Source organism: Pangasianodon hypophthalmus, chromosome 21 (assembly GCF_027358585.1).
Source record: "Pangasianodon hypophthalmus isolate fPanHyp1 chromosome 21, fPanHyp1.pri, whole genome shotgun sequence".
In the NCBI taxonomy this organism is placed as follows: Eukaryota; Metazoa; Chordata; class Actinopteri; order Siluriformes; family Pangasiidae; genus Pangasianodon; species Pangasianodon hypophthalmus.
The window spans coordinates 13,923,151-13,935,863 of NC_069730.1; the positions used below are offsets into that span (position 1 = coordinate 13,923,151).

The following is a 12,713-nucleotide window of genomic DNA, read 5'->3' on the forward strand; positions in this document are numbered from 1 at the left end:
TGTGTTGTTTAAATGAATGTTGTGTTAAAATGAGTTGTGTTAATATGAATATGTGAATATGTTGTGTTAATATGATTATGTTGTGTTAATGTGAATATATTGCGTTAATATGAATGTGTTGTGTTAAAGTGAATGTTGTGAAAATGTTGTAGTTGTGTTGCTTATAGACTGGGATCTTTTTTTTTTAATACAAATAACAATTAAACCACCAGAAAAATAACTTAATGTGTTTGAGTAAATTTATAAAATACATGCAATAAACAGTTAAAAAAAAGTGCAATGTTTATTTTTCATTAAGATAAAAACAAGAATACTGTTAGTAAACAATAATAAACCATTAAAAATGAAGAAACAATATTGTGATCACACTCCTAATCCAATCCACTGCAGTTATAACAACATATAATACAAAAATACTGTATTTTGTACAAAACAAGGTTATTTTAAGATTTACCCACTTGAACTTTTCTACATTTTGCAGTGTTACAACCTGGAAATGAAATGGATTTAATCATGAATCTGCATAAAATACCCCCATAATACTGAAGTGGAGTGAAAATCAATATAGCTTGTGCAAGTATTTACAAAAAAATTGTAAACACTGTAATAAATAATAAAGCAAACTCTTGATTTTTCCCACCACTTCAATATTATGGGCTATTTTGTGGAGATTCATAACATATAATCTCAGTCAAATCCACTTCACTTCCAGTTTAATACTACAGAATGCAGAAACATTCAAGGGGGTGAATACTTATGCAAGGCACTGTACAACAATGTTTGTAGTAGTTCTGTTACTCGATTTAACTGTCTTTTGCTTACATTTATTTTTATCATATTATAAATCGAACATGTTTAAGGAAAATGTGCAAGTGTAAAATACATATTAAACTTTAAACAAAGCACACGGTTTACTTTTTAATTAAAAGCAAAGAATTTACCATTAATAGGCAATAATAAACCATAGACAATAAACAGTATTGTGATGGTGCTCTCTAAACCCTGCAATTCTATGACAGAAAACGTATACTAATGCATTTGTATTCCATTACTACCACAATCCCATTCATAACACTTTAATAAGGTCTGTAGTAAGTGTTGTGCTCAGTCGGATTCCACACTGTACATGTGGACAGAGCTGCTCTCAACAGTTGCTCTTCCTCTAGGCCACTATGGGATCTCCATATGCACAAGCTTTCTCGATGGCAAGATTGTACCAGTTCCCTTTACCCCCTTTATATGCGCTGGTGACTATCCGGGCCCAGCCCGCCTCACCCTGTGAACAAAAGTACAAATCACTACTACTACTGCTGCTGCTCTCACAGCTAATATATCCAGCTCATCTTAAAAACCATTAACATTTTGTCATTGCACTGTGTAGTGCTAGATAAACTAGGGTGAGTTACAAGCGCCTAACTTCCTTTTCGGACATTAAGCTTTTAATGGAGGGTTAAGTTTTTGATGCTTTGCTGGACTAGGTTAGAGCTGATCCAGAGCAGGTGTCAGTAAGTAAAAATAGCAATGAAAACAATGGTCTTTTTAAAAAAAAAAAAAAAAATTATATATATATATATATATATATATATATATATATATATATATATATATATATATATATATATATATATATATATACAGTCAGGTCCATAAATATTGGGACAGTGACACAGTTTTGGTAATTTTGCCTCTGTACACCACCACAGTGGATTTGAAATGAAGCAGTCAAGATGTGACTGAAGCGTAGACTTTCTGCTTTAATTCAAGGGGTTTAACAAAAATATTGCATTAACCGTTTAGGAATTACAGCCATTTTTGCAGAGTTCCTCCATTTTCACAGGCTCAAAAGTAATGGGACAATTGAGTGATAAGCAGTTTGATGGCCAGCTGTGGCCTGTTTCCTCCTTATATCATGATAAATTAAGGAGATAAAAGGTCTGGAGCTGATTCCAAGTGTTGAATTTGCATTTGGTAGCTGTTCATGGGAACTCTCAATATGCCATCCAAAGAGGTGTTGATGCAAGTGAAGGAGGCCATCATTAGGCTGAAAAACCAAAACAGACCTATTGGAGAGATAGCAGAAACTTTAGGAGGGCCAAATCAACAATTTGGTACATTCTTAAAAAGAAGGAATGCACTGGCGAGCTCAGCAACACCAAAAGGCCTGGGAGACCACAGAAAACAACTAAAGTGGATGATTGCAGAATTCTTTTCTTATTGAAGAACAACCCCTTCACAACATCTTGCCAAGTCAGGAACACTCTGGAGGAGGTAGGCCTATCATTGTCAAAGTCTACAATCAAGAGCCACCTTCATGAATGGAAATACAGACGGTTTACCTCAAGATGCAAACCGCTGGTAACACTCAAGAACACAAAGGCCAGATTAGACTTTGCTAAAAACCTCTAAAAAAAGCCTGACCAGTTCTGATGCAAGATTAACTTGTACCAGAATGATGGGAAGAGAAAAGTATGGAGAAGGAAAGGAAGGGCTCATGATCCAAAGCATACCACATCATCCGTCAAACATGTGGAGGCAGTGTTATGGCACGGGCATGTTTGGCTGCCAATGGAACTGGGTCACTGGGGTTTATTGATGATGTGACTGTTGATAGAAGTAGCAGGATAAATTCTGAAGTGCACAGAGCTATACTTTCTGCTCAGATTCAGTCAAATGTTGCAAAACTGATAGGACAGCGCTTCACAGTACAGCTGGATAACAACCCAAAACATACTGTGAAAGCAGCCCAAGAGCTTGGAAATTAAATGTTCTTAAATGGCCGAGTCAGTCACCTGACCTCAACCCAACTGAGCTGCTTTTCACTTACTGAAGACAAATCTGAAGGCAGAATGACCCACAAACAAGCAGCAACTGAAGATGGCTGCAGTAAAGACCTGGCAAATCATCTCAAGGGAGGAAACTCAGCATTTGGTGATGTCCATGGGGTCCAGACTTCAGGTAGTCATTGACTGCAAAGGATTTACTTCCAAGTAATAAAAATAATCCTAGTATTTATGATTATATTAGTTTGTCCCATTACTTTTGAGCCTGTGAAAATGGAGGAACTCTGTAAAAAATGGCTGTAATTCCTAAACGGTTAATGCAATATTTTTGTTAAACCCCTTGAATTAAAGCAGAAAGTCTACGCTTCAGTCACATCTTGACTGCTTCATTTCAAATCCACTGTGGTGGTGTACAGAGGCAAAATTACCAAAACTGTGTCACTGTCCCAATATTTATGGACCTGACTGTATATATATATATACACACATGGTCCAGTTCATATACTATGGGTGAGTCTCAATCAGCTCCCTAGGTTGTGAATCAGTGTATCGTGTACACGGGGTCAGGCACTGGTAAGGACCCTGGCTCACTACACAATTGCCGGCGACATGACTATGTACTCGCGTTGTAAAACGTCACCACTGGCATTTATCAACAACAGGCAGGACCAATATCTTTCTGACATCATGTCATATAAATTTGTTAGCTTAATCACACACATCTGTCATGGTACTCCAAGCAGGATTATAGGCTAGCTAGTGGATTTTTTAAAAATTATTAAACACTTAAAAGTCGTTAGACTCAAGAAAAAAAAAGGTATATAGAACGTCAAATAAAGTAAAAAATTGCTAACATAAGTAATAATCAATCAATAATCATAAGTAATCGTAAGTAATCGCTCTCATTTGAGAGCTACAATAAGAAGCTACTTATAATTGGTAGATGAAGTTGGCTGAGAGTTCGTTTGCCATTTTTTTCGAAGAGACTGCAGAAAATATGACATCATTTCCAGTAAGGGAACATAGTGAGCATCGATGCTCCCTGATTTCTGCAGTGCATTGTGGGATTTTTTAAGGGAGCGAACGTTCCAGTGCACTGGAAGGATTTTGCGATTGAGACAGCGGTTAAAATGGCCGACTCCCTGATCAGTGCCCTGACTACTGAACTAGGGAGCTGATTGAGACGCACCCTATGTGTTATGTTTCTGTCTGTACAGAAAAGACGAATGGATAGCTCACCCAAAACTCGCCCCAGGAGTTCCTGACGATCCAGTACTCTGTTCCATCCTCGGTGACTCCCCAGCCCGCCACAGATATGATGTGGTTCATGAGTGAGATGGCATGAAACTCTGCAAACACACCTCCCTCGTATGCCTCAAGACCTTTAGTTGCCATGATTCCACAGCTGCCATGCAGAAAGGATGGAGGGAACAGGTTCATATTCAGATTGCACAAAATCACTGAAGAGAGTGCTTACTGACACCATAGTATATGAAGTAGGAAACATGCCTTATTGGGCCATTTTTGTAGATCTCAGCTTTCATCTGGTCTCGTCCTGAAACCTCACCGTAGTCTCCTACTTTCCACAAAGTGTAGTTCTTTACAATAGAACAGGACCCGAAGAACGAGCAGGTGCCACACTGGTTAAACAGATCACACTCTACATACACAAAGATTGAGAAGAAGGAGAAAATTACAACATGTTCGAAGATTCTTGTTCAACTATCTATTGCGAGACATAAGCTACTGTACATCCCTAATGAAATTAGTCTGATATGTCATTGCTGATTTATTACTGATTTGTACAATATTACATTTAAATGTAATGAATTCATTCATTAAACAAATTTGATACTTTTTCACTATAATGTTTAAGTTTATATGCGTATAAAACATGTATGTAATAATTATACAGGTTCATATACAGTACTGTACAAGTCTTAGGCACATGCAAAGAAATGCTATAGAGCAAAGATTCCTTTAAAAATGATGAAATTAAATATTTCTACATTAAAAAAATATTACAAAGAGAAGCAAACAGTAATAAATGAAACAGTCAATATTTGGTGAGACGACCCTTTGCTTTTAAAAAAAAAATCAGTAGTATCAGGTACAATTAGTGCAGTTTTATAAGGAAATGAGCTGTAAGTGTTACTGAGCATCTTGCAGAAGCAGCAAGAACTTGCTGGAAACTTTGACTGTCACACTCGCTTCTTATTTTTGCGGCAAAACCCAGCAGCCGTCATTATGGGTTTTTTTTTGCATGAAAAGTTACGTAATATTCTGCTTTCTTTACTGACTTACAAACATTTGTCTGTAACATTTAATTTTGTGCTGGAAAACTAACGTTTGGAAATCTAAAATCTTTTTGTACTGACACGATAATGAAGTCATAAAATAAAAATCTAACAATGTTTGTAAGAAAAAAAAATAGGGTGCCTAAGACTTTTGCACAGTACTGTATATATATGGACTCTGTACTTACTTTGATTTCTGGCCTGATAATTGTTGCAGGTTTCATCTGGAATGCCCTTGTCATGTGCGTAAGCGTAAACACCCAGGTGATCACCTCCAAAACAAGACCCTGACCCTCCACAGTCAATTACGTTCTGGACGGATAGGTAAGCTGATGGCCACGCCCCTTTCCTTTTGATGTTTATACGATCTTATGAGGAGAAACAACAAGAGTTTTGTTCGCAGAATTTTTTCTTTCTCTTGAGGAGAAAAAAATGCAGCCTTTCATGTTACAGAGAAACCAGAAAGCACAAACTGCTCTGTCCTGACTCTCCCATGGTGGAAAACTTACTGACTATTATAATGCGATGACATAAACATCACCATATTAAGAATTATATGTTTTGCTGTGTTAAATAACCACTGTTTTATTATTTGTCTTAGATTATGTATCTCATCCACATATCTTTTGAATTAGAAACTACTGGAACTACTGACACAGCTGCTGTTACAGAAAATTAATCCACACCCTCTCACCAATCAGATTCATGCATTCCACAGTACATTCCAAGTTTCATTATGTAATACAGAATATGTAATATGAGCCCTTTTCTCCCTTTTGCACAGGACAGCAATAATCACATTTTTTCCCATAATGCTGAGTGAACAGCTCCTATTAACCAATCAGCATTATGGGGGGAAAAAAAAAAACTAGCATGTTTAGTTGCTATATGATGTGCTTCATTCCTTCTGCACACACACTGCATTATGTATATTATAATGGCTTCTGCACACTAGGTACAGCTCTTCATGCCCTAAAGGGATCCATTTGGGATTTAGCCCGTGTTAATTATCTACGTAAGAGCAACATAGGGTAGGAATGAAAGGGTTAGGAGATGCTCTATATGTCCATTAGGTGATCATTTGGGATTCAGCCTGTGTTAATTATATATCATAGTCCAGGGTGTATACCTGCCAGAGCGCTGGTGGAGCCCATGGCCCAGCAGGAGCCACAGTACTGAGGGATATGCTGATTGCGCGTCACACTCACATAGTTTAACCCATCAATGTTACGCCAGTCCCAGACAGCAGGGAGCTCAGTGATGTTCAAGTACTCATGAGGTCTGGGATACGTTCTAAAAGACAAGAAAAAAATAATGCTTTTTAATGCAAAGTACTCTGTGAAATTAACAGCATGGATTATTTCTGTCATCTATTGTTAAAATTCGTAATTATAAATAAAGACTGACTGATCATATGTAAGAAATAAAACATAAAGATGAGTGCTGTTATAGGAAAATAATCAACAATGGAATAGTTTGATGCCCTGAAGTTGATTATTTTCCAATAAGAGTATGTACCAAAGTTTTATTCCTTTTATACCACAGCAATGTGCCATTTTTTTTTAAATTGAAGAACAACAAATTGTGTGTGTGATTGTGCCCCGTGATGTACTGGCACCCTGTCCAGGGTGTCCCCCCGCCTTGTACCCTGAGTTCCCTGGAATAGGCTCCAGGCTCCCCACGACCCTGTGTAGGATAAGCAGTACAGAGAATGGATGGATGGATGGATGGATGGATAGATAGATGTTGAGCGTCTGCCATACTATACCCACTATATGTTGTTACTATAGAAATGATAACATATGAGAAGGAGCACATTAATATATAAACCTGTGATTTGCCTTACAGCCGGCACTATTGCTGAGATGCTGTTATAGGAAATGAATCAACACCATCTGACCAATCAGAATGGAGAATTCAGCAGCACTGTGGTATAAACACAAATTTAGCAAATTCCAGTTTAGTTGTCAGTATAAAATTTTGTGTTAGTTTTTTAAGGAATGCTGTAAATGACACGGTAGACGCGATATAAAATGTAAACGTTACTACGATAGTGATTTAAACGTTTTTTCCCCCAGAACATTTAGCTACCTTACAAACGTAGGTCTGTTGAACTTGATTGGTTTGTAGCAGGAATTGGATATTTCCCCGACAGCGTTTACTTTCGGAGCCTGTTCAGAAACATCCAAAACAAACACCAGCCATAGTAAAATACTGCTAATAAGCGGCATGACGTGTTTTTAAATCCTCACAGCTGCCGCGTATCAGATAAGCACTACCCTCAATGCAAATACAGGGCATGAACATCCATAATGCATTGCGCCTTCGGGTCGAGCCCAAGCCAGAGCCGAGTGAAGCCGAAATTAGACCCGAGTGAAGCCGAAATGAGAACCGAGTGAAGCCGAAGTTAGAGCCGAGTGAAGCCGAAATAAGAACCGAATGAAGCCTTGGTTAGAGCCAACTGAAGCCGAAATTAGAGCCGAGTGAAGCCGAAGTTAGAGCCGAGTGAAGCCGAAGTTAGAAATGAGTGAAGCCGAAATTAGAGCCGAGTGAAGCCGAAATTAGAGCCGAGTGAAGCCGAAGTTAGAGCCGAGTGAAGCCGAAATAAGAACCGAATGAAGCCTTCGTTAGAGCCAACTGAAGCCGAAATTAGAGCCGAGTGAAGCCGAAGTTAGAGCCGAGTGAAGCCGAAGTTAGAAATGAGTGAAGCCGAAATTAGAGCCGAGTGAAGCCGAAATTAGAGCCGAGTGAAGCCGAAATTATAGACGAGTGAAGCCGAAGTTAGAACTGGGTGAAGCCGAAATTAGAGCCGATTGAAGCCGAATTTAGTGCCGAGTGAAGCCGAAGTGAGAGCCGAGTGAAGCCGAATTTAGAGCCGAGTGAAGCCGAAGCTGTTAATGGAGCTGTGAAGGAATTCATGTCCAGTCAGATTTTTTTTTTTTTAATTTAATTCATCACAATTAAAGACATTGTAATATGGTGATAATGAAGATCTTAGTACAGTGATTGAAGAGGCTCCCATAAGTTACAACAACGCTGAAGTTTCTTAATCGAATTGTTCGGTTCAGCTTTAAAACACTCCTGAAGTAACAACATGTCGCCGGTAGATGGCGACAGAAGCAAGGATGTGCAGCATGTCAGCCTTCGAGCACAAAATGTGAAGGTAGAAATATGCTACTAAATTTTGAATAATTGGAATAGTGATCTAAAATAATTATTTGAGATATATTTAAAGTTAAATTACATGTTAATTATTAAATAGTCTATTAAATCTCACAAAAGGCATGAAGTTATAGTTCTTCTTCTTCTTACTACTACTACTACTACTATTATTATTATTATTATTGTTGTTGTTGTTGTTGTTGTTATTGTTATTGTTGTTGTTGTTTTAATTATTATTAACCCCAAAATCAAGTTGTGGATATGAAGAAATACCTCACATCAGCATTTCAGTCATTTCGACTGTGCCAGTGTGTCCTGGTACTCCTGCCTTCCCAGGAGAAATAAGGATCATCTCCAGTCTACCCAGAACAAAACTCTTCAGCACCTGATAAAGACCCACAGAGGATACAAGAGGTAAAGCTGGTTATTATGTTGCCAGTGAAGCTCTGAGTTAAATGGCTCCTAAATTACATACATAACATTCATTTCAGAAACATTCCTAGATATGGAACTTCTCCCTTAAGTCTTTGCACATCCTGCAACAATACCCATGCTGGCAATACCCAATATTCCTTTTAAATCCATTGCACCGTCCTCTTTTTTTTTACCCTACTGTTTTTTTACCCTCTCATCTGGAATTCATTACCTAGTCATATTCAATCTATTAATGTCAAGAGTATATTTAAATCCAAAGTAATGCAATTTTTATTCAATGTATTTTATAAAGCCCCATAATCCTTTTAGAATGTCATAAAGTTTAGTACTGATAGTCACTGTAATTTTTTTTATTATACTTAAATATCTGTTTTCACTATTTTTCAAATCTAGGTCTGTCTATCTTTTTATTTTTAATATAATAATAATAATAATAATAATAATATAGCTTGACCTGAGAGGTCTAAGCACTGCCAAATAATGCCCCCAGTGGCCAGTTCTTGCTAAGATAGAGTAGCTTGATTACTTTGGTAGTGCTTGTAATGCCTTATTTATGTATTCTTTCTCATTAAATGGTGAGGCTGAGTGGCCATCCTGAGAGCTGCACTTTTGTTTATTTAAATTTTACATTACTGCCCACTGACTCTGCCAAACAGCCTGAGCACTGATAAATAAAATCTCACAGGCGTTTTTACCCTGTGTCTGCTGTGTTCTCTGAGCAGCCTACTGTTACAAACATGATCTGTATTCAGGAATTCTAAAAATAACACTCAGTTATGACTATTGTCTCTTAATGATGTTGACACTTTAGTCTCTAATTAACATTCCAATTTATTAAGGTGGAATTTTATGTCAGATTGATGTTATATATATATATCTGATATATATATATATATATATATATATATATATATATATATATATATATATATATATATATATACCAATCAGCCATAACATTAAAACATTAAAACCACCTGCCTAATATTTTTTTTTCAGTGTGGCAGGGTGCATTATCCTGCTGAAAGAGACCACTGTCATTAGGGAATACCGTTGCCATGCAGGGGTGTACTTGGTCTGCAACAATGTTTAAGTAGGTGGTACGTGTCAAAGTAACACCTACATGAATGCCAGGACCCAAGGTTTCCCAGCAGAACATTGCCCAGAGCATCACACTGCCTCCACCGGCTTGGCTTCTTCCCACAGCGCATCCTGATGCCATCTCTTCCCCAGGTAAACAACACACACACCCGTCCATCCACATGCTTTAAAAGAAAATGTGATTTATTAGACCAGGCCACCTTCTTCCATTGCTCCATGGTCAATTTCTGATGCTCAAGTGCCCATTGTAGGTGCTTTCGGCGGTAGACAGGGGTCACCATGGGCACTCTGACCGTCTGTGGCTACGCAGCCCCATACACAGCAAGCTGAGATGCACTATGTGTGCTGACACCTTTCTATCACAGCCAGCATTAACTTTTTCAGCAATTTGTGCTACAGTAGCTTTTTTGTGGAATCGGAACACGCATCTGTGAGCCTTGGGCGCCAATCATCCTGTCGCTGATTCACTGGTTGTCCTTCCTTGAACCACTTTTGTTAGGTACTAACCAATGCATACCAGGAACACTCCACAAGACCTGCTGTTTTGGAAATGCTCTGACCCAGTCATCTAGCCATTACAATTCGGCCCTTGTCAAAGTCGTTCAGATCCTTGCGCTTGCCCATTTTTCCTGCTTCCAATACATCAACTTCGAGAACTGACCATTAATTGATATATATATATATATATATATATATATATATATATATATGCACAGTATGTATAAATGCAGTATATATATAGTCATAGTAACATTATTATCAGTATTGTTAGTAGTTGTGGCAGCATCAGTAGTGGTAGTAATAGTAGTAGGTGTATCACTAGTAGTGGTGCATGTAATAGTATTAGTGCTAATAGAGTTGTAATGGAATTAGTAATAGTAACATCAGTAGTAGTAGAGATATCAGTAGTACTATCATACTATCGTACTATCACTAGCCCTTTCTCTTGATTTTGCTGCAGGCCTTGAACAGAATATATTATATTTATTGCCTATACTTTTGTATAATTAAATTGTTCTTATTAGTATAATAGCCTAGGGTCATTACTTCACTTTTTGTCCAGTCAGCAAAGTGCCTTGAGTTGAGATTGCCATGTGATTCAATTAGACACAGCAGAACTCCCTTTAAAGGCAACCCATCACAAGCTCTTTCCAAACTTCTCCTGTAATATAATGAGAGTAATTTGGATCATCTAACATAAGACGGAATCCTATGGTAAAAGCTCATGAGGAACTAAACAGTAATAAGCAGGTCTGTTTATTAAAGTATAACAAGAGAAAATTAGATTTGGTTTTCGGTGAGGTAGCTAGAGTTAGGGGTGCATTACACAAAACTCTTTAGCTTTATATTTCTTCACTGGGAAATATAAGGTTTTTTTTTTTACCAATTGTAAAGAACTGTGAAAATAACTTGATAGTCTTTTTCTTTTGTTTAGTCGGAATTTTGTTTGTATATCTCTTCTGTACTGAAAGACTATTTATTTCATACACATGACTGATTATCACATGTGTAAGAATAAGTGACACAGCCATGAAAAATGCGCTTGTTATGAAACCCAGTTTACAAAATTTAGCAATATTTGCATTTTTCATGACCACTGATGTAATATTTTAGGCAGCATTTTCAGAGTGATCAGTAGGTGCAAGAAATGAAGGAATGTGACTGTGTATGATTCAGACGTGTGGTTTATATTTGTGGATTGTGATTCAGTACAGAATGACGTTATTTGACATGAGCAATGGTAAATGGTAAGTTTAACATAAGCAATGGTCTTGATCCCTTGAAACCATTAAAATAATAATCTAAAAAGGGATGATATGAAATGGGATAACGAGGATACACTGGATTAAATCTATTTATTTATACAGCATGCTGTTGGAGTCTTGGTTCTGACTGGTCAGAAGGTGAACAGGTGTTCCTATTACAGTGGCCAGTTTATATTAATATTATCGTTCTACAGGGTTTCCCAAAAGTCTCCATACATAGGGGACTATGTATGACAGCACTACGTCAGTCGACGTCCTGGTTGGTCTGAAACACTTCCAGTCTTTTTGGATTTGTTTGGCAACAGAGTCGTGTGTGATGTGCTTGCCATGTTTCCTGTTAAAGTCCATCACAACCTTGTGACAGCTTCCTGATCCAGCCATGGGAATGATTTTTCTTTTCTCGAAGGCATTCTTCAAAGCTATCTGAAAAAATATATATAATATAAACTAAGTATGACAAAATCTGGAAGACATTTTGCTAAAAAGTGTTAATTTCCCCCTATGTATGGTGACTTTTGGGAGACCCTGTAACACATACAGTATCACTTCTATAGTAACAGATTCTGCTTTGGATAAAAGCTACCCCTTGTTTTGAATGTAAACCTGTATACAAACTGTATAAAGAGGTAGCTTTACAGTACAATGTTGCGTGATAAGTGCTAAAAGCTTTGAGTGGCTAGCTCTTAAGTGCAGATTTTCATGTTATAGATGGCCTTCAATAATGGAGATAATGATGGGTAACTCTAGTGCTCGGAAGTTAACAAGGCATCATGAGAGTTTTACATATGATGCTGAAGATTATTAAAGTGATACTTAAAGTCACAGGAATCCACACACACTCTTTTATGGTTCTACACAATGAATTGGGGCGATTATGATATCAGATCTTTAATAGTTCTTCAATGACTGAATATAAGAAATAAGAAAGTTGATATCCAAACCAAACATTACTGAATTACTAGATATGAAGTAATGCACTTTACTAGTTACAGTAGCATTGTCTTCATTCGCATATCCAAATTATATTGTCTGTAAATGCTGGGGACCAATAAACTCAACAGTAAACTTGCCTTTGCATTTTATGGATTCCAACAGATACCCCCTAGCCCTATCAAAAGATCAATTGCAATGTGTTTTGTGAACCATCATTTACAATCAATGCCTTGTGCATT

General features: G+C 37.4%; 1 protein-coding gene across 1 annotated transcript; it reads right to left on the reverse strand.

Annotated features, from left to right (window-relative positions):
* Positions 1-264: 264 nt before the first annotated feature.
* LOC113533381 (cathepsin Z) lies at positions 265-7,396 on the reverse strand. Its single transcript, XM_026925505.3, has 6 exons — positions 7,169-7,396; positions 6,207-6,370; positions 5,266-5,445; positions 4,290-4,440; positions 4,020-4,185; positions 265-1,276 (listed from the first exon to the last, which is right to left on the reverse strand). Exons 1-6 carry the CDS (start codon positions 7,306-7,308, stop codon positions 1,163-1,165), a joined length of 915 nt encoding a protein of 304 aa, XP_026781306.1. The 5' UTR covers positions 7,309-7,396; the 3' UTR covers positions 265-1,162.
* Positions 7,397-12,713: the final 5,317 nt, after the last annotated feature.

Bases quoted from the DNA above. Each gene is read 5' to 3' on its own strand.
- LOC113533381 (XM_026925505.3), bottom strand. From the start codon at position 7,308: ATGCCGCTTATTAGCAGTATTTTACTATGGCTGGTGTTTGTTTTGGAT. The intron at 4,441-5,265 runs GTAAGTACAGAG...TTGTGTATGTAG, and splicing joins TTATCAGGCCAGAAATCAAA to AGTGTGATCTGTTTAACCAG. The intron at 1,277-4,019 runs GTGAGCTATCCA...TTTTGTTCACAG, and splicing joins ACTCCTGGGGCGAGTTTTGG to GGTGAGGCGGGCTGGGCCCG.